At 43.4% G+C, this 24,818-nt stretch overlaps 1 protein-coding gene across 1 annotated transcript in view; it reads left to right on the top strand.

Moving 5' to 3' along the window:
- Window positions 1–24,818, top strand: part of rorb (RAR-related orphan receptor B) — a 93,939-nt gene that overhangs the window by 50,984 nt on the left and 18,137 nt on the right. Inside the window, exons 5-9 of the mRNA XM_070868423.1 lie at window positions 3,586–3,707; window positions 16,598–16,730; window positions 18,490–18,597; window positions 23,307–23,417; window positions 23,591–23,703. Coding sequence (XP_070724524.1) covers window positions 3,586–3,707; window positions 16,598–16,730; window positions 18,490–18,597; window positions 23,307–23,417; window positions 23,591–23,703 — 587 coding nt within the window. The remainder of the gene's footprint in view (window positions 1–3,585; window positions 3,708–16,597; window positions 16,731–18,489; window positions 18,598–23,306; window positions 23,418–23,590; window positions 23,704–24,818) is intronic.

Raw genomic sequence — 24,818 nt, 5'->3', positions numbered from 1 at the left:
CATGCCTGAAACAGGTATTCGACACTTTGCATTAGTAAATAAATGGCCTAACACCCCTGTTTGAGGCTCCCTGTGCAAGATTGGGTTGCCCTGAACACAGCCAGTACCGGACGAGCTGCATTCATGAAAACCAGGTCTACAAGCGGCCTAACCAGCAGTCCTTAAAGGGACCCCTGCAGGCTGCTACAAAAATGTATGTTTTTAAAATATACTTACCTGAATGTGGAGCTAGGGGATGCAGGAGTGCACCTGCTGGCTCCACATTCAGACCACTGACCACAGACAGCCATCACTGCCCCCCACCCCACGCAACATCAAGTCCCCTCCCCCCATCCACTCCCCAATCGCTGCTTCCACCCTGTGCGGATCACCCTCCTCTCCCAGTCGCTCTCCCGCCCCTCTGCCCCTCCAGATTGGCCCTGCTCTCCTGATCGTTTTCCCCTTTAAGGACTTATCTGAGGGCCACTTCCCGATATTGGAAGTCTCTTCACTGGCGAGCTGCCTGGGGACACCCAGTAGGACCAAATATTGGGTGCTCCTCAGGCCTATCCGTTCAGGCACAGATATCGATCTATTCTTAGGAGAACTCCCTGCTCTTCGTTGAATAGTGATATGGGCTCTTTCATGTCCACCTGATCAGGTAGATGGGAGCTCAGTTTAACATCTCGTCTGACAGGTTGAATTTAGAATCTTTATTAGAATTAGAAAAATCAAATCCCTGCGAATAACCCAACTGTCTATAGTTCACCACTATCCTGGAGTCAGTCTGCCTGTCTCACTCTGATCTCAAATGCCTGATGTGTACTGATTTCTCCAGCAGCTAAGTTTCTTTCAGGCTAAATGGGCTGAAAATAATTATTGGTAGAAATTCAGCTCATGCCAGTTTCTGACGCACAAAGGGCGGCGTGATCTGAATGCGGGCCCGGTGACATCAGCCTGACCAGTTCTGGTTGGCAAGACACAAGAGAGGTATTCAATCGCTGGAGGCACTGCAAAGAAAGACCACAAGGCTGATCCTCAGTGTCAGGATTCTGAATTATGAGATTAGGATAGAATAGGGCTATTCAGCTTGGAAAAATGATGTCTGAGAAATAATCTTATAGAGGTGTATAAGATTGTTAAGGGTACGGAGAAAAGTTAACCCTGAATACTATTTTGAATTAAACTGTGGAAGTAGGGGACACAGATTCAAACCAGCAAAAGGTAATTTTCATATATATATATATAGATCAGGAAATTCTTTGTACAAAGATTTATCAATGTGTGGAATAAACTTATACATGGAATAGTGGAAGCAAAAGCCTTGCAAATATTTAAGCAACAATTGGATATTACAGTGAGGGGATATTACTAACTCTCTGGATGGATGAATTAGGAAGGACTGAATGGCTTTCCTCAGTTGTAATTATCTTGTAATTTTGCATAACAGATTTTACCCACCTATAACTGAAGCGAAGGGATGAAATTTAACCCTCCAAAATAGGTATTATGGGATTAAGTGAGAGGTAAAGATGTTAAAAATCACAAACCTGACCTGAACCCGCCTCCAACCTGTCCACTTCCGGGTTTAAAAGAGGCAGGACAAGAAGCTGGCAGCCAACCCACTCCCAGGAAGCAGTTTGTCTATTTAAATATTATAATGAGGCTGGGAGTTTCTCATTTAACTCCCCTTGCAGGTTTAACCCTGGCTAGCCAGGTTTCCCAGACCACCACACCCACTACAACCCACGCTCCCATTAGCAGCTGCAGGCTCCTTATCTGCGGCTCCCGCCTGACTGGAAGCTAAACCTGTCAATCAGGCTGACTTCCGGGCGGGAATCCTGTCCAAAAAAAAAAATCTGCACGCTGTGGAGTTAAAACTCGACAGCATGTGGGGAAACTCAAACTTGACCAAAACTCTGCACCCTCCCCCTCCCCCCGCCTCCGGCCCAGAAAACCCGCCCCTCTCAATATCGGGGCCAAAGTGCACTGTAGAACAGTAGTTTATTCTTAGAGCAGTAGGAGATTTGGGACTATTTGAAGAGCTTGACTATCATATATTTACATTGGCTAGACTCTAGCAGTAAGAGGAAGAATCAACAGATCAGTTAAGAATAGGGTGTGGACTGGAAAAAACTGCAAATGGAATAAAATAGCTCAGCTATCTTTAAAGAAAAGTTCTACTGTAGAAGTGAACAGTGTGGCATTGCCTTCCAAATCACCATCAATGTAGCAGGGGCACACACCTCAGAACTGTCAGTGTAATATGATAACCACAAGGTGCACGAATGTTACCATTTTGTGTCGGCACCTTGGCCCCAAAACTCCACTTTGAAATTGGCACAAAAACATCATAGTCTCGGTAGGCAGCAGAAATTGAGGCAAGAGCTATCCCTTGCCCATCAGAACTTCTGTAGCATTTGGAGATGAGCTTCTAATACGCCCACTCAGATATGGGCGGGTCTATTCCATCGCCATGCAAATGAGGAAAGTACATCCTATGATGTGTGTCCCCCTATTTACACCCGAGCAACGCCAAGCACAAGGGATGCCTGTGTGTCCTTGATGCCCAGCATTGCTAGGGGCCTCAGGGAAGTGGAATTTAAAATTTAATAGGCCATATTTTCTGTTTTTATTTAATTTTTTCAACATTTACTTTCTATGCGTATCTTTAACTTTCCTTCTTGATTTGCTAAAGGATAAACTACAAAATAAAGTTAGCTCTACTTATTCCTTTCACTGATATTATTACATAAATCTGGGTCATTGATTGCCTTCCATGTTACAATATAGCTCCATCCAATATGCATTCAAAAAACCAATTGTAAATTCCTATTGCTTTCCCCACCTCCATAGCATCACCATGGGACACTTGCTGCTGATGCATCTTGTTACATATTAACTTTCTTTTTAAATATTTAAATAGCTATTTAATGATTCGCATTTTTATTCAGTATAAAAGTTGATACAGTACATGACAATAAAGCATGAGAAGCATTTTAAAACCAATCACAGTGCGAAACTGCATGTACAGTCTGTAAGATATCTGCTTTTCACACTAGTGGGACAGACATATCTCACTCCCAGCACAGAGTGATCTCAGAGAGGAGTGGCCTGCAAATCACAGGCCTATGGAACCTGACTTTCCACCCATGCATTGATCAGGCACTGTAGGCCTACAATTTTCCAACCAAAATTCCTTGCCGATGCCATTTCACGCCAGTAGCACCCATTCAGGGAATCGGTCCTCATCCTGCCTATAGGATCTAAATTATAAGGAGAGCTTACAGAGGATGGCCTTGTCTTCTTTGGAAAAGAGGAGACTTTGCAGTATTGAAAAAGCTGTTCCAAGCAAATTGTTCAAATACCAGAGGGAGCACAAGTTAATAATTAAGAAATTAGAGGTAAGTTTGGAAATATTTCGCGGGTCGGAGACGTACTCCAGATGTACGCCTCCGACCGCAAATTCAGGGCCATTATAATTTGCGAGATGAAGTTTTTACTATGTCTATAGTGCACATCTTCAAGCCATCGTGGTAGCAGAATTAAAATGTATGAGTCTATCAATTCATTTATTTCATGATTTTATATACTGCAATCCCTCAGATCGTATCGCACAGAATATTATAAAGTCCCACTTGGAGACATGTCAGTATACACTGGAGGAACTTCAGCAGTTGGCATGGCAGACGCACACATATGAAGAAATTAAAGTTTACCAAAACAAGGTAACCATGGTCTCCAGAGGACATTTACATTTCTTCTCAAATAAGAAACGTAAAAAGGTAGGAATGGGAGGACACAAGGATTGTATTAGCATTGGGGCTGCAAATGATAATAGATGTGGTAATGGTGTGCTGAAAGGAAAACATTGTAACAACAGGCTTTCAAGAGGTGAGACCTGGGTCAGTAGAGAAGTAGAAAAGTGAGGTCACTTTTAAGAACATAAGAATAAAAGTATGGAATGAGAACAGACTACTTGGTTTATCATGTTCTTTCCTTCCACAGGCTATGTACTTTTATCCCCTTTTTCCAAAAGTCGTATCTGAAGAAAGCTACATGGCCAAAATGTAATTTCAAGTCTTCTCAATATGAATTGCTGGACTGCTCCTTGTTCACTCGTATTAAATATCAGGTGCAATCCTATGATCCGGCATTCCCAGCAGAGAATGGTGCTGACAGGGAGTGCACCATGGGAAATTTTGAATGCGCAGCCCATGATTTTCTCTCTATGGATAGAAGATCACGATCTCTGGGTACCTGAGATTTCCTGAGATGTGCTTCCTGCGAGTGATTCTCCTGGGTGTGCCAGATTGCGGAATCCCTCCTGCTGTCCCTACCCATGAAAAAAATCATGCAGATACAGTTCAAAGCTTTGGAGTTATACCGATGGTTGGTTCCACCAATGGGCTACAGCCAGATTTATTTCTAATTATTATGTTGAGAAAACTAGGTAAAGGGCCATGACCTATAGTGTAGGATTGCACCACGGTTGAAAGGAACCAGATAGAAGAAAATATAAATGAGGAAGTAGTGATTAGGTGACCCATGAATGACTGTTTAAAGCCCAGATTGTAGGTGGAAGGAGAAAATTGTATAGTTTTAATTGTAATTAAAATAATTGGACAGAAATGATCAAATTTTATATTATCATCCACTCTGAAAGTGTATGCAAAAGTTCAAATCAGAAATAAAAGCAGAAAGTGCTGGAACTACACAGGAGCTCTGTCAGTATCTGTGAAGACAAAAAGTAGGTTATAAGAACTGGAAAATGAGAAAAACAAGGAGGGGAGAACAATATAAAAGTTACGAGTTACTTATGGTAGCTATTGACACGAAAGCCGGAATTTTCCCAGTCCCAAGTGTGCAGGTTTGGGGGCGGGTTGGTAGTCAAAATCGCCAAAATTGCCTGCGTGTCGGAAACCCACCGTCATCTCGCCATCTTCCGCATTTAACTCGTGCACATTTCCCAGTGTGCCACGGACCTGCTCAGGAGAGGCACGCGACCTCATTGAAGTACTTAAATGCTTGTTGAGAGACCCTTAAGAGGCTTTTTAACATCATGTTTTGGCTTTAACTTCTTGAGCACAGGATTCTCGCACCTCTGGAACCTCGTCAGTGAAGGGGAGGCGGGAGCTCATGGCCATTGTGCAAGTTCAATAAGTGACAGCTGGAAAAAACACATCAATACTCTCACATTACACCTGCTTCCTTGTCTAATGGAAAAGCTCTTGCTGACTCCATTTGGTGCAGAGATTTAGCTGCCAGCAGTTCGTAGGTCATTTCTGCAGCCATGGAAGCCACTCTCACCATATTGCTAGCCACTAGTCTCTGATCTCCACTTTACCTGCCATCTGTTGCATCTATTACAATACATGAGTGCTGCTTATGCCCTCTCACCTTGAACCTCAGGATCGGACCAAGATGAGCATCAGCACCAATAACACCAGCCACACCAGCAGCAACAACAACCACACCAGTAGCCTTCTCCTCAACGACCTGGTGCTCCACAGGAGAGAGGGTGTCAGCACAGGGCTGCAGTGTGCCAGAGGCAATACCCTCAACACAGGGTACACAGGCAGAGGATAAGCTTCCTGGACATGACTGAGTAGCAGTGCTTCAGGTGGCTCAGGCTTTTGTGCCAGGTCATCGCAGATATTTATAGTTTGCTAGAGCAAGACCTGCTGCCCTGAGGATTTGGAGGACGTGCCTTACCAGTAGCTGTCAATGTCACCACTGCCCTTAACTTCTTCACCTCAGGCTCCTTCCAGGGATCTGCAGCAGATATTAGCAGGATCTCGCAGTCGGCTATCCACAGATGCATCACCTAAATGACTGATGCCATGTTTGACAAGTCAGCCAATTATATAAACTTTTCCACTGTTGAAGCCAGTGTTACTGAGTGGGCGCTCGGCTTTGTGGCTCTGGCTGGCTTCCCACAGGTGCAGGGCAATATCAACTATACATGTGGCCATCAGGGCACCCCCACATCACCCAGGAGTGTTTGTGAACTGCAAGGGCTTCCACTCCCTCAATGTGCAGCTTGTCTGCAACCATAAAAAGATCATCATACAGGTGTGTGCCAGATTCCTTGGCAATTTGTGTTGCGCCAGTCCACCCTCCCTCAGCTCTTTTGTTGGAAATAGTCAAGTTTAGAATATCTCTGGTCACTTTAATAATCAGGATCGAGTGTAAACCAATATGGTGGGTATATTGCGTATATTACTCCACATCATGCCATCCGATACAAGCCATCTCGGGCTTTCAGGTGATCTTATCAAAAGATTGTCTGCCGATTTTTGCTCATCTTCCACTGCATGTCTCGGGTAGTGGCCAGGCTATTAATGCAACTTTTTTTTAAAGTTCATAGGTAAGGGCACAAATGTCTCCAAGAGAAAGATATCAATTTACTATTCTTAACAACACTTTCTTACTTTCACTAGAGTGTTAGAAAAATTCACATTTGATGGTATAATTTTCCTGTTTCTATCTCGAGTAGGCATCCCATTAATTACTATTCATATCCATGAGCTCTGGAGAAATCTTACTATCCAAAATACAATATTAAAGATAAACGTTTTTTTTTAAATTCTTTATAACCATCTATATTGTGCCTGAGTTCATTTCATCATTTCCAACTTATCACAAATCCAAACAGCAATATTGTTGCACTGACAGGTTTTGTCAATGTTCAATTTTATTTCCGCACAAACGTTTTCTCTTGATGCACAGCAATTAGTGGGACCACCTAGATTGTTTTCAACTAGTTTCTTTTAGTGAAAAATTAATTATCCGTTTAAACTTCAATTAGATTTTCCCTTTTCGAGTGCTTGAAACAACAACTCATGTCAATTTATCTTTATCAATTTATCTTATTAATTCCAATTTCAGAAACACAAGATTCCCAAGCTTGGTAGTTTACACTGTGTCTTAACATTAGAAACACAAGTGCTCACAATTCATTTGCAAAGTAACTTCCATACTTTATCTTGACTCCCTACCTCGAGCACGTTTTGTCTCTCATCAGAGAAAACAGCGTTTCAGATTATTCCTAAAGTTTTTAGTATTATTTATTTTCAAAAGGTTATGTTATATATGTAAACTTGTATTTACCTTGTACAGCCACCAGAGGACTCATCCCCTGGAGTCCCAAGGGATCCCATAATCCCTTGTGAGCACAGGTACTTAAGGAGGCCTCACAGGCTGGAGACGTACTCTGGAGACCTGCAATAAAAGATAACGTCACACTTTACTTTGAGCTCACAGTATCCAGTCAGACTCTTTCTTCATACACAACAGCTGGCGACGAAATAGAGATAACGAACCCAACGATGCAGAGAACAGTGGGCATCCTGGAGAAATTCTCGGAGGGAGATGATTGGGAAACCTTTGTGGAGCAACGCGACCAATACTTCGTGGCCAACGAGCTGGAAGGAGAAGCGAAAGCTGGCAAACGAAGGGTGATTCTTCTCACTGTCTGCGGGGCACCAACGTATGACCTCATGAAAAATCTGCTTGCTCCAGCAAAACCCACAGAGATCGTACGATGATTTGTACACACTGGTCCGGGAGCATCTGAACCCGAAGGAAAACATTCTGATGGCGAGGTACCGGTTCTACACCTACAAAAGGTCTGAAGGCCAGGAAGTGGTGAGTTATGTCGCCGAGCTGAGACGCCTTGCAGGACATTGCGAATTTGAAAGACATTTGGAGAGCATGCTCAGAGACTTATTCGTACTTGGCATTGGCCATGAAATGATACTTCGCAAACTTTTGACTGTAGCGACCCCAACCTTGTGTAAGGCCATAGTGATAGCCCAGGCGTTCATTGCCACCAGTGACAATACAAAGCAAATCTCTCAGCACACAAGTGCTGTTACAAGTACTGTGAACAAAGTGATGTTGTTTTCAAACCATAACATACAGGGCAGGCCCCACTTTCCTGCAGCTGCACGTCCGCAGATGTCTCAGAGTCCACCATCAAGGGTGAGGAATGCAAGGCCATTAACACCTTGTTGGCGCTGCGGGGGTGATCATCGTTTCCATTCATGCCGCTTCAAAGGGTACGTTTGCAGGGGCTGTGGAACAATGGGACACCTCCAACGTATGTGCAGGCAAGCTGCTAATCCTGTTAATCCTGCAAACCACCATGTTGCAGAGGAGGACAGATCCACGGTGGATCATGACGAACCAGAACCTCACACCGAGGAGGCAGAGGTATATGGGGTGCACACATTTACCACAAAGTGTCCCCCGATAATGCTGAAGATTGAACTAAATGGACTCCCGGTGTCAATGGAGCTGGCCCCGGCTCGAGCCAGTCCATTATGAGCAAAAAGTCTTTTGAAAAATTGCGGTGCAGCAAGGCCTCAAGGCCAGTCTTGACTCCAATTCGCACAAATCTGAGAACTTACACAAAGGAACTGAGTCCCGTAATCGGCAGTGCTACTGTAAAAGTCTCCTATGATGGAGCGGTGCACAAGCTACCACTCTGGGTGGTACCGGGCGATGGTCCCACGCTGCTCGGCAGGAGCTGGCTGGGAAAGATACGCTGGAACTGGGACGATGTCCGAGCGCTCTCGTCCGCTGATGACACTTCGTGTGCCCAGGTCTTAAACAAGTTCCCCTCGCTGTTTGAACCAGGCATCGGGAAGTTCCAAGGAGCAAAAGTGCAGATCCACCTAATTCCGGGGGCGCGACCCATCCATCACAAGGCAAGAGCAGTACCGTACATGATGAGAGAAAGGGTAGAGATAGAGCTAGACCGGCTGCAATGAGAGGGCATCACTCCACCGATCGAATTCAACGAGTGGGCCAATCCGATTGTTCCTGTCCTCAAGGTAGACGCCACCGTCAGAATCTGTGGTGATTACAAAGTAACTATCAATCATTTCTCCCTGCAGGTCCAATACCCACTACCAAAGGCCGACAGCCTCTTTGCAACACTGGCCGGAGGAAAGATGTTCACGAAGCCGTATTTGACTTCAGCCTACATGACGCAGGAACTGGAGGAATCATCGAAGGCCCTCACCTGCATCAACACGCACAAAGGTCTTTTCATTTATAACAGATGCCCATTTGGAATTCGATCAGCGGCAGCGATATTGCAGAGAAACATGGAAAGCTTACTGAAGTCAGTCCCGCACACCGTGGTCTTCCAGGGCGACATCTTGGTTACAAGTCGGGACACAAGCGAGCATCTGCAGAACCTGGAGGAGGTTCTTAGTCGACTCAACCGCATGCGGCTCAGGTTAAAATGCTCGAAGTGCGTTTTCCTGGCGCCTGAAGTGGAGTTCCTGGGGAGGAGAATCACGGTGGACGGCATCAGGCCCACTGATTCGAAGACGGAGACAGTCGAGAATGCACCGAGGCCACAGAACGTGATGGAGCTGCGGTCGTTTCTAAGACTCGTGAACTACTTTGGTAACTTCTTACCGAGTCTCAGCGCACTGTTAGAACCACTGCACGCCTTACTGCAAAAAGGAGATGAATGGGTATGGGGCAAAAGCCAAGAAAATGCCTTTGTAAAAGCTAGAAAATTGTTACGCTCAAACAAATTGCTTGTGTTGTATGATCCATGTAAACGTTTGGTACTAACATGTGATGCGTCGTCATATGGCGCCGGATGTGTATTGCAACAAGCTAATGGTTTTGGGAAATTGCAACCGGTTGCTTATGCATTCAGGAGTCTGTCTAAGGCTGAGAGAGCCTACAGCATGATTGAAAAAGAGGCGTTAGCATGTGTCTATGGGGTAAAGAAAATGCATCAATACCTGTTTGGGCTAAAATTTGAATTGGAAACTGACCATAAGCCACTGATATCCCTATTTTCTGAGAGTAAGGGGATAAATACTAATGCATCGGCCTGCATCCAGAGATGGGTGCTCACGTTGTCCGCATACAACTACGCCATCCGCCACAGGCCAGGCACAGGCAACTGTGCCGATGCTCTCAATAGGCTGCCGTTGCCCACCACGGGGGTGGAAATGGCGCAGCCCGCAGATTTAGTCATGGTTATGGAAGTATTTGAGAGTGAGCAATCACCCATCACAGCCCGACAGATTAGAACCTGGATGAGCCAGTACCCCTTACTATCCCTAGTTAAAAACTATGTGCTTCACGGGAGCTGGTCCAGTGTCCCAGTGGAAATGCAGGAAGAGATAAAGCCATTCCAGTGGCGCAAAGATGAAATGTCTATACAAGCAGACTGCCTTCTGTGGGAAAATGGAGTAGTGGTTCCCAAGAAGGGCAGAGACACCTTCATCAATGACCTCCACAGCACCCACCCAGACATTGTAATGATGAAAGCGATAGCCAGATCCCACGTATGGTGGCCCGGTATCGATACGGACTTAGAGTCCTGCGTGCACAGAATTAACACATATTCACAGTTAAGTAATGCACCCAGGGAGGTGCCACTAAGTTTATGGTCTTGGCCCTCCAAACCGTGGTCCAGGGTCCATGTCGACTATGCAGGCCCGTTCTTGGGTAAAATGTTCCTTGTTTTTGTCGATGCATATTCCAAATGGATTGAATGTGAGATAATGTCGGCTAGCACGTCCGCTGTCTCCACTGAAAGCCTGCAGGCCATGTTTGCCACGCACGGGCTACCCGATGTCCTTGTGAGCGACAACGGGCCATGTTTTACCAGTGCCGAGTTCAAAGAATTCATGACCCGCAATGGGATCAAACATGTCACATCTGCCCCGTTGAAACCAGTATCCAATGGTCAGACAAGAGAGAGCGGTGCAAACTATCAAGCAGGGCTTGAAGAGGGTAACTGAAGGCTCAATGCAGACTCGCCTATCCCGAGTCCTGCTTAGTTACCGCACGAGACCCCACTCGCTCACTGGAATTCCACCTGCTGAGCTGCTCATGAAAAAGGCACTTAAGACAAGGCTCTCGTTAGTTCACCCTGATCTACATGAACAGGTAGAGAGCAGGCGGCTTCAACAAAGTACATATCAATGATCCTGTATTTATATTGAATTATGGATGTGGTCCTAAGTGGCTTCCCAGCACTGTTTGGCCAAAAATGGGAGCAGGGTGTTTCGGGTCAAACTTTCAAATGGACTCATTCACCAGAAACACTTGGACCAAATCAAACTCAGATTCACAGACTATCCAGAGCAACCTACCTTGGACCCTACCTTCTTTGACCCTCCAACATACACACCAGTGGCAACTGACACCAAGGTTGGCCATGAAGCAGAAGCCACCATCCGCAGCAGCCCAGCAGGACTCACCGCACCAGGCAGCCCAGCAATGCCAGCTGCACAGCAGCCCAGCGAGGGTCCAACAGACGGTTCACCAATACCAGCATCTGCACCGAGACAATCAACCAGGGAAAGAAGGGCCCCAGATCGTCTCACCTTGTAAATAGTTACAGTTTTGACTTTGCGGGGGAGTGTTGTTATCTATGTAAACTTGTATTTACCACCAGAAGGCTCATCCCCTGGAGTCCCAAGAGATCCCATAATCCTTTGGAAGTACAGGTACTAAAGGAGGCCTCATAGGCTGGAGACGCACTCTGGAGACCTGCAATAAAAGACTAAGGTCACATTTTACTTTGAGCTAACAGAATCCAGTCAGACTCTTTCTTCATGCATAACAAGCTAATAGATTTTCCAAAGATTTTCCAGTACAACCAAAATAGTTAACAAGGAGAATCACCTTAAATGTCTCAAAATTCTAGTTCAAATACTGTCAATTTTTTTAAATGTGAGAATTTCTTTTACGGAACTAGAAACTCTCTCATGATCTAAAATAACCAGAATTTCACTATGGTCACAATGTAAGGCAGGTTTTTCACAACTTATAATTTCAAGAAAACTGTCAATAACCAAATTAAGAAGGCAATGCTTTGTTACAATTTGAATTGATTTAAAACTAAACATTTTAATCAACAAACTTAACAGCACAGCAAGGGTTAAACAACTCTTCCCTCTCAGCACAGAAAAGTGGGTGGAACTAAAACAAACGTAACGCATCTTTTTTCAAAGACAGATGTTCACACAAACTGAAATTCCAGCATCTCTTTTAAGGTCCCTTTCACTCAACAAATGTTTGATGTTTCTCGGCACAAAAGCTGAAGATTCCATGTCGGTTTCATTTTATCATTTTTTTAAATTCTCATCTCAGCAACTTATTCTCTAATTCCTTTGCTGAGTTCTCAGATGGGTAGCATGCAGCTTAGATGTTTGCTTCTCTTTATCTCCCACTCTCTCTCCTGCTCTTTATGCTTCTCCTGTTTGTTACTGAAGTCTACACACCACACAGAAGTGGGTTGTGTATGCCACTTTCTATCCAGCTTCTTTAAATTTAATCTTCTCATTCACTTGCGATACTCTCTAATCCAAGTGCTTGGAGTAACTACATCCATCCTCTTGGACGACTCCGATAATCTTTTTCTCTGAGAGACTGCTCACAACTTTATCTCTACAATGAGCACCCGCCATTCTGTTTTTGGTTTCAGTGATGAAACACACCCCCTTACGAGGTTTTCTACCCAGTCTTCCCATCTGGTGCCTTGTGATGACGTTATAGACCAAGTCCATCTCCACAATAATCCTTTTTACAGTCCTGCCGCAGAAGCCAATTTGTTGGAAATAGCCAAGTTTAAGACTATCTCTGGTCACTTTAATAATCATGATCGACTGTAAACCAATCTAGTGGGTATATTGTGTTTAATCAGAGTTTAAGATGGAATATAGCACATTAGTTATACAGCAAAAACACATGACCATAACAAGTAGACAAACGGCTGGTGCATGTGAGCAGTTCTCTGGCTTGCAGTCTCTTTCTCTTTGTCTAGAGCTTCCTTCGGTAAAGCATGGGATCACTCGAAGAGTGTTCGACCATCCCAACTTATAGAAACATAGAAACATAGAAAATAGGTGCAGGAGTAGGCCATTCGGCCCTTCTAGCCTGCACCGCCATTCAATGAGTTCATGGCTGAACATTCAACTTCAGTACCCCATTCCTGCTTTCTCGCCATACCCCTTGATCCCCCTAGTAGTAAGGACTTCATCTAACTCCTTTTTGAATATATTTAGTGAATTGGCCTCAACAACTTTCTGTGGTAGAGAATTCCACAGGTTCACCACTCTCTGGGTGAAGAAGTTCCTCCGCATCTCGGTCCTAAATGGCTTACCCCTTATCCTTAGACTGTGACCTCTGGTTCTGGACTTCCCCAACATTGGGAACATTCTTCCTGCATCTAACCTGTCTAACCCCGTCAGAATTTTAAATGTTTCTATGAGGTCCCCTCTCATTCTTCTGAACTCCAGTGAATACAAGCCCAGTTGATCCAGTCTTTCTTGATAGGTCAGTCCCGCCATCCCGGGAATCAGTCTGGTGAACCTTCGCTGCACTCCCTCAATAGCAAGAATGTCCTTCCTCAGGTTAGAAGACCAAAACTGTACACAATACTCCAGGTGTGGGCTCACCAATGCCCTGTACAACTGTAGCAACACCTCCCTGCCCCTGTACTCAAATCCCCTCGCTATGAAGGCCAACATGCCATTTGCTTTCTTAACCGCCTGCTGCACCTGCATGCCAACCTTCAATGACTGATGTACCATGACACCCAGGTCTCTTTGCACCTCCCCTTTTCCTAATCTGTCACCATTCAGATAATAGTCTGTCTCTCTGTTTTTACCACCAAAGTGGATAACCTCACATTTATCCACATTATACTTCATCTGCCATGCATTTGCCCACTCACCTAACCTATCCAAGTCGCTCTGCAGCCTCACAGCATCCTCCAAACAACTCACACTGCCACCCAACTTAGTGTCATCCGCAAATTTGGAGATACTACATTTAATCCCCTCATCTAAATCATTAATGTACAGTGTAAACAGCTGGGGCCCCAGCACAGAACCTTGCGGTACCCCACTAGTCACTGCCTGCCATTCTGAAAAGTACCCATTTACTCCTACTCTTTGCTTCCTGTCTGACAACCAGTTCTCAATTCATGTCAGTACACTACCCCCAATCCCATGTGCTCTAACTTTGCACATCAATCTCTTGTGTGGGACCTTGTCGAACGCCTTCTGAAAGTCCAAATATACCACATCAACTGGTTCTCCCTTGTCCACTCTACTGGAAACATCCTCAAAAAATTCCAGAAGATTTGTCAAGCATGATTTCCCTTTCACAAATCCATGCTGACTTGGACCTATCAGGTCACCTCTTTCCAAATGCACTGCTATGACATCCTTAATAATTGATTCCATCATTTTACCCACTACCGATGTCAGGCTGACCGGTCTATAATTCCCTGTTTTCTCTCTCCCTCCTTTTTTAAAAAATGGGGTTACATTGGCTACCCTCCACTCTATAGGAACTGATCCAGAGTCAATGGAATGTTGGAAAATGACTGTCAACGCATCCACTATTTCCAAGGCCACCTCCTTAAGTACTCTGGGATGCAGTCCATCAGGCCCTGGCGATTTATCGGCCTTCAATCCCATCAATTTCCCCAACACAATTTCCCGGCTAATAAGGATTTCCCTCAGTTCCTCCTCCTTACTAGACCCCCCGACCCCTTTTATAACCGGAAGGTTGTTCGTGTCCTCCTTCGTGAATACCGAACCAAAGTACTTGTTCAATTGGTCCGCCATTTCTTTGTTCCCCGTTATGACTTCCCCTGATTCTGACTGCAGGGGACCTACATTTGTCTTTACTAACCTTTTTCTCTTTACATATCTATAGAAACTTTTGCAATCCGTCTTAATGTTTCAATCTCCCCTCACACCATTTGTGAGAACAACCTTGAGAAGGTTACATTTATTCTCTTTTTAGAGGTGGGCCTGACATGGGATATTAACAAGACCTTTTGACCTACAGAGGTTCCCGATAAAATGTAATATCTAATAAGTCTTCTAGTTCTTTGTCTCAATCCTTGTGTCCAGAATCCGCCCTAAAGATTTTGGACACATGTCTTTTTTTGTTCACACTTCCCAAGGTTCATTATTTGAAATTCATATCTTATCTCTTTCATCTGTATCCTGCCTTTGATGCCATGAGGCCAAACCAGAAAACTGTTCGCTTCAGAGTGTTACTTCCTTTATGACATAGCAACTTATTTATATTAACTCTCACAACTTCTATCCATTCTGATTCTTTCTATAACAAATTGTCTAAAAGGTACCTAAACAAAGTTGAAGTCTTAACTTGAAAACAACAGATAATGGTTGTCATAGTGCAGAATACTGTGACATCTCAGCAGGGTACCAAAACATTAGCATTTCTAAGCATCTAATACCAATCTGAGGAGACATTTTGTCTCCAGTTCAAAAGAACATTTAAACACAGCATTCTTCATATCAGTTTTATACATTTTGAACCCTTGATTTCTAACACTTCCCACCTTCAAATAGACTTACTGGCTGGCTGCTTGGAGACAAGGGCTATCCACTGAAGATGTGGCTGATGACACCCATGAGTGCCAGTACATAGTACACTATGAGTAAGTACATTGAGGCAGAAGGATGGGTGGACCTGGAAGGTAGGTTTGTGTGAGGAGTAACATTCAGGAGTAGGCTTGGGGATGTGGTGATAGGCACATCAGACTGAAGGTGAGTGTGGCATTGTACTCACCTTTCCTGACCTCATAAGATCATTGAATCTTTTCCAGCACTGGATCCACGTCCAGCTCAATACATTGCTGCTACTGACCTCCTCTGCGAACTCTAGCCATACCTTTTTTGTATCTTTCGGTGGTCATTTTTGGCCATCCCCAGGGAAAAGGACCTCCGTGTGTGGTCTTACTGCCTGCACCAGCACTTCCAGGGAGGCATCTGTGAATCTTGGTGTTGCCCTCTGTCTTGTCTCTTTGACCCACAGATTTGTCAGTCTTATTCTGTTATTTAAACCTCTGGAAACCACCTTCTACACTCCTACATCAACCTTCAAATTAATTGTGTTCAAGGCTGCTTTAATTATCCACGCTGAAAACTGGTCATCAGTGACGTCATCAGACACGCTCCATTTAACTGGGCCAGGAAATGCACAAGACTGTTTTAATTGGGGCCACTGAGTTAAAAACGCACAGTGCAGAACGCGCTGTTTAATTCTTCGGTTTCCCAACCCGCTATGCAGTCCACATGCACCCGAGTCCAAGGTAAAGATGCCAGCCAAATAAGCAACTAATAAATTTAATACTCTGCAAAAGAAAATTAAGTAGTGAAGAGATTAAGGTTATTTCAGTCAGGCAATAAAAAGGTATTTTTAAAAAAAAAGGTAAAAATAGCTCCAAATTGGAGGAGAATGAAATGGAAAGTAGATAGGAGAAATAGAGAGGAAAATGGGGGAGTCAGCTCTGGTCCAAAGACAGAATTCAAATCTGAGCAGTACAGGATACCTAGGAGAAAGTTGAAGGTATTTCAAATCCTCCACCCATTCTCATTCTAAGACATCTGCAATTGGCTTCCTAGACTGTTCCAGGAAAGTCCAATGCAAACTTCAGGAACAATGCCATGTCTTTCTCCTTGATAGTCTGCTCAAAGTGCGTTTGCTCTTCTTTTCGGCCTATGTTTCTTACACACCCAAAATACCCTGTGCAGTTTGTTTCTCTTCCCCTCCTGTTACTGTACCTTTTTTCTTTTAAAAGGTGAGGGAAGTCATATGGCAGCAGTGTGCAATTCAGGTCACGCACGCAATTCAGTACGTGGTCGAGTTTGCCAAACGGATTACAGGGTTCATGGACTTGTGTCAGAATGATCAAATTCTCCTTCTCAAATCAGGTATGGGTTATATATATACTTCAGTAATGTGTAACGTGGCTTCCATTTAGTTGCTGGGATATGTCGTAAGTATCAATACAGATGATATTTAAGGGGCAATGTCATCGTGGTAATAGTTGCTACAAGACCATTTTGCATGTTTACATTCACAGCCATGCATAACAGAGTCAGTGACAAAATGATACAATTTCAACTATAATCATGTCTTGCAATGTTAAATTATTATCCTTTATCTTAATTTAATCAAAGTTAAGATGGAAGCACAAAACTGAATTGTGGCAGTTCATCCTGGTATAGATCTGGCAGCTGCTATGGCCTGAACTTTCCCCAGTGATCTATATAAAAACAGGGCAGTGAAGTGTTTAGAGCAAGCTTCTTCAGGTATTGAGCGTCACTTCCCAAACACTCCACTGAGCAAATAGCAGCTCCTTCACCCAATAGCATGTGATTCTAAATTATATCAGAAAGGCTCAGTCAGGATTTCCTGTTTGTTTCGTGAATAAATGCACTATCTAGTGTGATTCTGAATCATACTGTCCTGGAAGGTTCCAGGATTGATTTCTCAGTCTGTGCTGAATTAGCTGATCTCCGAAGCGTCAGAAGTTGAAATACTACAATTAGCTTAGGCATAATTTGGAATGCACTGCCTGAAAGGGTGGTGGAAGCAGATTCAATAGTAACTTTCAAAAGAAAATTGGATATATACTTAAAAAGGACAATATTGTAGGGTTATGGGGAAAGAGCATGTGAGTGCAACTAACTGTATAGCTCTTTCAAAGAGCCGGCACAGGCATGATGGACCAAATGGCCTTCTTTGCTGTAAGAATCTATGATAGAGAGGACAAATCTGCCTGCCCCTAATCTCTTTCCAGTAACTTTACCTGTTGTAAAGCATACATGTTGGGTGAGGATATAATCCATCTCAACTGTGATACCATCCTCATTTGAATAATATTTTCACATATGAATATTAGGTATTGTAGATTTGAGGACTATACCCCAGTAAGAGTTACTGCCTGAAGGAAAAGAGGGAAAGAAGCAGTAAACTGGAAGAAAATAAAAGGTCCAACTCACCACCATCTGAAATAACTAGAATATTATACAAATGTATTAAAATACTATAGGTGCGCAAGTGAACTGAAAACGTTTAAACTTTAGTCCTCGGGATAAACATTAAATTTCCTATCAACGCACTGTTAAATAAAAAGTTAAAAGTTTCATATTATTCAACAGTAACAAACCTCCACTTGTGGCCCATGACCTGTGAAATTACCAGCACACTTCTCACCCCTTTGTATAAACTGTACATTGAACAGGTCAAGGGAGAGTAGAGGGTTTGATAAGTTTTCAAAGATTTGTATACTTCTACATAGGAACCTAACTTTCAAACCTACTCACAAGATAGGTAACTGTCGCCTTACTGCTGCATATCTCTTCTGAGTTTTGATCATCAGTCTGTATTTAAATTTTCAAAATTAATTCATGCAATATTTTTTTCTAATTAATTCATATTCTGTAATAGCAAACCACAATGTGACGGTTCCAATTGAAATGATTTTCACAACACAGAAATTAAGCAGTGTAGTTTTCAATTTAGGAAATTGATCTAAAATTGTCAATTTGGTGGAAATACTGCAGCTTTAAATCTGTCCTCAATAATTTAGATTATGCATTTTTTAAATACTTGTTTTGCTTTCGTATAAACAGTGTTATCACACCACTGCTCAATCTGATAAACTGGTCTGTCTCTGTATTTTAGGTTGTTTGGAGGTGGTATTGGTCAGAATGTGCCGTGCTTTTAACCCGCTGAACAACACAGTGCTTTTTGAGGGAAAATATGCAGGCATGCAAACATTCAAAGCTCTCGGTAAGACAATGCTTTTGTACTGATCATGTTTCGAAATCTTTCCAATGTGTAGATTTAACTGACACACCACACCTCCAAACTACGGGAGCTAAATATTCAGTAGGGCACTGTGTTAAAAAAGTTAATAGGACTAAACGTAGAACAAAATCACCAGACCCAGAAGAAATGCATCCCACAAGAAGATCAGAGAGGTGATAACAGAGCAACCGTCATTTTCTTAATAATCATAGAATCATAGAATGGTTACAGCACGAAACAAGGCCATTTGGCCCGTTAAGCCCGTGTTGGCTCTCATCTAGTCTCACTTTCCCACCCTTTCCCCGTAGCCCTTCAATTTTTCTTCCTTCAGATACTTATCCAACTCGCTTTTGAAAGATAAGATTGAGATTGCTTCCACCACCCTTTCAGGCAGTGCGTTCCAGATCTTAACTACTCGCTGCGTAAAAAAGTTTTTTCTTGCGTCGCCCCTTTGGTTCTTTTGCCAATTACCTTAAATCAGTGTCCACTGGTTCTCAACCCTTCTGCCAATGGGAACAGTTTATCTCTATCTACTCTGTCCAGACCTCTCATGATTTTGAACACTCTATCAAATCTCTCAATCTTCTCTGCGGCAAGGATAACAACCCCTGCTTTTCCAGTCTATCAACGTAACTGAAGACCCTCATTCCTGGAATCATTCTCATAAACCTTTTCTGCACCCTCTCTAAGGCCTCCACATCCTTCCTAAAGTGCGGTGCCCAAAATTGGACACTGTGCTCCAGTTGGGGCTGAACCAGTTTATTACAGATTCATCATCATTTCCACACTTATATACTCGATACCTCTATTTATGAAGCCCAGGACCCCATGTCTTTTTAACTGCTTTCTCAACCTGCCCTGCCACCTTCAACGATTTGTGCACACATACCCCCAGGTCTCTCTATTTGTGCATCCCCTTCAGGATTGTACTAGTTAGTTTATATGTCCTCTCCTAATTCTTTCTACCAAAATATATCAGTTCACACTTTTCTGCCATGTGTCTGCCCATTTCACCAACCTGTCTATGACTTCTTGAAGTCTATCACTATCCTTTTCACTGTTCACTATACTTCCAAGTTTTGTGTCATCTGCAAATTTTGGAATTGTGCCTTGTACACGATATCCAAGTCATTAATCAAGAAAAGCAGTGGTCCTAGTACCGAACCCTGGGGAACACCACTGTTCGAAAAACAACCGTTCACCACTACTCTCTGCTTCCTATCAGTTAGTCAATTCCGTATCCATGCTGCCACTGTCCCTTTTATTTCATGGGCTTCAACTTTCCTGGCAAGCCTATTAAGTGGCACTTTGTCGAATGCCTTTTGGAAATCCATATACACTACGTCAACCGTATTACCCTCATCAACCCTCTCTGTTATCTCATCAAAAAACTTGATCAAGTTGATTAAACATGATTTGCCTTGAACAAATCCATGCTGGCTTTCCTTAATTAATCCATACTTGTCCAAGTGACTATTAATTTTATCTCTAATCTTTGAAAGCAGGAATTGTGCCAAAGGACTGAACTGTAGCAAATGTTGCATTGCTGTTCAAAATCAGGGAAAGGGTTGAGATTAGTGATTACAGGCCAATTACTCTTACCTTCACTCTGGTTACCTTCAGGGAGTAACTTCAAGGAGTTACTTTGATGAGTCCATGTTGCTGGGGGAGGGGCAGCAAATTACCCACTAATCCTTGACCAGTCAGAACATTTTGGCCAGTACATGCCAAAATTTCCAATTAACGCTGTTGACAGGCAAGGCTGCCGCAGCAGCACGGACTCATAAAACTACACCCCATCCCGCCAAGACAGGGGATGAAATTTGTGAACACTGAGAAAGGCATAGCCTGATCAAAGACAGTCAGCGTGGATTTATAAAAGGAAGGTGGTGTTTGACTAATCCAATTGAATTTTTTTTTGAGGAAATCACAGGGTGTATAGATTAAGGGATGCATTGGATATTGTATATATAGATTTTCAGAAGGCTTTTTTACGACATCACATAAGAGGTGTTGCAAAGTTTACATGCTATTAAAGGGAATATATCAGTTTTGCCAACCATTAGAAATAATCATTACCCTATCTGAATTTTGGAAACCTCCTAACTTTCTCTCTTACAATGAACAAAGCCCCAATTTTTCAAGCCTTTTTTCAAAAAATGACATGGATATAAGGGGTTCTGACAAAAGATCATCGGCCTGAAACATTTCTCTCTTCACAGATGCTGCCTGACCCGCTGAGTATTTCCAGCATTTTCTGTTTTAATTATGGATAGAAGGATGGCTGGGGCGGAGGGCAGAAACAGAGTGTAGGGTCAAATTATTTTATGTATCTCAGTCTGACAGGGTGTTGGCAGAGATCTGTGCCAAGATCTCTTTTCCACATAGTATATTTTGGGAAAAAGAATAGTGAAGGTAAATTCTTAACCAAATGAAGAACAGAGAGATCTAAGGGTATATCTAAGATACTTGGTGTGGGGGTGGGGGGGGCGGGGTGGAGGGGGGAGGGAGGGGTATGGATTTCCATAGGGATTCTTGAGGTTTGCATACACTTCCATCAAGGTTATGATGGACAAATGGAAGAACTCCCATGGAAATTCACCCCAACAGCAATTTGTATTTATATAGCGCCTTTAATGTCGTAGTGTCCCAAGACGCTTCACAGGAGTGTTAAAAGACGAAAAATTTGACACCGAGCCACATAAGAAGAAATTAGGGCAGGTGACCAAAAGCATGTTCAAAGAGGTGGGTTTTAAGGAGGGTTTTAAAGGAGGAAAAAGAAGTAGTGAGGTGGAGAGGTTTAGGGAGGGAGTTCGAGAGGTTAGGGCTGAAGGCACGGCCACTGATGGTTGAGCGATTATAATCAGAGGTGCTTAACGGAGCAAAATTTGAGGTGCACAGATATCTCGGGGGGTTGTGAGGCTGAAAGACGTGACAGAGATATGGAGAGCCAAGGCCATGGAGGGATTTATCCCTTTACCCCTCCCCCATCCCAACCGTAGATCTTTAAATGTGGAATTGCAGGTTGAAAAGACCATAAGGAACTCAAGTAGGATTCTGGGTATATGGAATTGAGAGTAATTTAATGGTAGTTACATTTGAATAAGATAGTGGTTAGGCTACTCCATTCTCCTCCTTAAACCCCACCTCTTTAACCTGATTATGCTTCTGTGAAACAGGTTGGGGTGTTTATCTATGTTAATGGCACTGTATAAATGCTTATTATTGTTGTTGTAAATTGTACATCTCTGTCCTCTTCACCGGAGCTCAGATGTGAAAATACCCTTTGATGACCTGTTTCCTTGCTTGCCTTTTCCTAAGTTGTCTAACTCATCATCTATACCATGCAAAGTACCATTTTATGTGCTTGGAAGGGAGAGGCTGAGTGATGTTGCCTCTTTGGGAGGATTCTCCCCCTCAATCTGTGCAACAGCAAGACCTGTGTCATCTGATGGACCCATCACAAGGGGAGAATGAAAGGTTAGCATGTAGTGGCAAAGGTAAGCAGTAGCAGATGAGTGACAGCAGAATGCACCATTCACGCTGAGTGATGTTGTGAATGTGTCAGTGAGAGAGTCAAATAGAAAAAGAAAAGGAAAAGAAGATGCCCAAAACACCCAGCTGTGCCTTGCCTCCAAGCTTGGGCATTTTCAATGCTGTGTGCCCTCTCTCTGCTAATAATAAAAGTGGCCCCTTCCATTGGTGTCATTGTCCATATAGAGGTTGGTTCTCAGCCTCTTTCTTCTGTTGTATGCCAGTTTCTCCTGCCAGAAGAGTGGAAGTCAGTTGGTGTGTACCCTGTTGTAGGTGATTTCAAGCTGTATAAGGCATCTTAGCATAGTGTGCATGATGAAAGGAAAATGCAACAAGTTATGACCAAGTGTGGGAAATTGCTGTGAAGGTAATAGCAGCTCGTCCATATGTGAGTACAAACAGAATGCGGTGCAGTGAAGTATTCCATGCTGTCTTGAGGAGAGAGGCATGAGAAGCAGGGAAGGGAAGGATTGATAGTGCTGGGGTGAAACAAGGATCATGCAGGGTTATATAGAGAGTAAGAGAGACGTGAAAGAGAATCTTACCTTCGCAGTTCTAGTGAGGTCATTCATTTTTTTTTCCTGCACTGCAGCCAATCCTGTGTACAATTCTTATGACATTTACATGCTTTGCCACCATTGTACATTCCTGCTGAATCATTTGTTTGGGCACCTGTTCCTTATTGGAGAAGAGAATCTCCTTCCTGCTACTGACTTGGTCTGTGACTATGTCATTCTGCCTACTGCTCCAGAATATTGTGGTCTACTATCGCCTATCAAAAATTGCACCTCCTTTTACGAGTCTGATCACTGCCTTTAATTAATGGCCACCCCACCGAAATTCTTGTCCTCCTAATCAGTAATCCTAATAGAGAGCGTGATTAGTGCTGGCAGCTCACCAATTTCATTTCAGTTAATCCCAACCACCGTTTTTATGGGCAGGCAGAGCACTCCCCGCCCACTTTATATGATATACAAAAACTTGCCACCTTGCTTTACTGTTACTTCGATGCAGAAATAAAACTGATTACTTTAAATGAGTATCAATAGAATGAAAATAAATGTCAATCAAATACATTTTGAGCACAATATTAATGTGATAATGTTCTCTAAGTGCTAAACTTTTGATCTTAGTGTTGATATTTATTTCCCATGCAGGATGTGATGACCTAGTGAATGCGGTATTTGACTTTGCTAAGAGTTTGTGCTCCCTCCAGCTGACTGAGGAAGAAATAGCTTTGTTTTCAGCTGCTGTTCTGATATCACCAGGTGAGTGTGTTTACCTAATACACACAGGTAATATTCAAACTGTTTCTCGAAAATTAAAGGAAAGTTTGTGATGCAGTGGTCTAGTTAATTCACGATTTAAATGGTTCTGCCTTTAAAGAGCAAAGATCATTAGTCTTGTGACTGTACAGCTGTATTTTCTCTACTTCCTTCAGATCGCCCATGGTTGATGGAACCTAGGAAAGTTCAAAAGCTACAGGAAAAGGTTTATTTTGCACTACAGCATGTGATTCAGAAAAATCACCTGGATGATGACACATTAGCAAAGGTACTTTTTGATCTGACTAATTGGTCAAATAGGACTGTGAGAGTTGTGGAGGAGCACAAATGGCGTAGACTTGGGGCTGGATTTTCCGCCTTCTGTTGCCCTTGTTAGCACCCCAGAGGGATGGCAATGGCAGCAGTAAGCTCTTCCGGGCGGGCGGCCAGCTTCCAGTGTCCCGTCGGGACTTTCGATGCCAGTTTCGACGGGGTGCGGAGCATTACCGCCCAGAAGAGGCGAGCCAGTGTGCAACTTCCCTGGTTGCGAAACTGGTTTGATTTTTGGCTGCCGCCTGATCCTTAGCGCTCTGTAGAGTGTCCTGCTGGGAGTGCCTGTGAAAGATGGTGGTCCGAGCTGTAGCGGCTGTAATGAGGTAAGTAATGTTGACTTCAGGTAAGTATGATTATTTTTTATTTTATTGTTTTTGCAATTTATGTTGTGGTGGCATGTGTTATTTATTGGGAATATTTTTGGTGGGCTTTTTTCAGGTTTCCTCCACCACCTCCCCCACACACCCCCGCCCCCCCACCGCCTAGGCCTCTCTTAGAGTACTCTCAGGCTGGCTATTTAGCTCAGGATTTTCGCTTGCTCAGCCGACCTAGCGCCCTAATAGAGGTGTGTAACACCTCTCTTAACGCTCCGCCCCACATTCCGGGCCCAGATGTTAAATTTTGCTGAGTGAGGTGCAAACTGTTCCTGGGTGCAAACTTTACCGCCCCGCTGCCATTACCGCCCTGAAATGAGCAGAACCGAAAATCCAGCCCTGATTCTAACAGAAACTGCCACAATTATGTGGAAGTTGCTCAATAATACCAAAGGAGTGCAAACGTGTCTGTAAAATATCTAGCACTCTCTTCATTGTTGAAAACTAGATGGGCTTTGTCTACATTCCAGGTAGATTAGTCTACCAGTGTGCTGCTGGACTGTGTGGAGCTGCTGCAGTATATTGAGGATCAGGGGAATGAAATTCCTCCTGTCAGTAATTTAAGCAGCAATGTTAGCATAAGTGTATAACAGGAAATCACATTTTGTACTCATGCTGAAATTTGGACTAAAATTATTGACAGGAATATCTCAGCCCCGTGGAGTTTACACGGATGATTTAACTGTGGCTATGTGAC

This window comes from Pristiophorus japonicus, chromosome 1 (assembly GCF_044704955.1).
Source record: "Pristiophorus japonicus isolate sPriJap1 chromosome 1, sPriJap1.hap1, whole genome shotgun sequence".
NCBI lineage: Eukaryota > Metazoa > Chordata > Chondrichthyes > Pristiophoridae > Pristiophorus > Pristiophorus japonicus.
The sequence above is the reverse complement of the archived record's forward strand: the minus strand, read 5'-3'. Positions and strand labels throughout refer to the sequence as shown.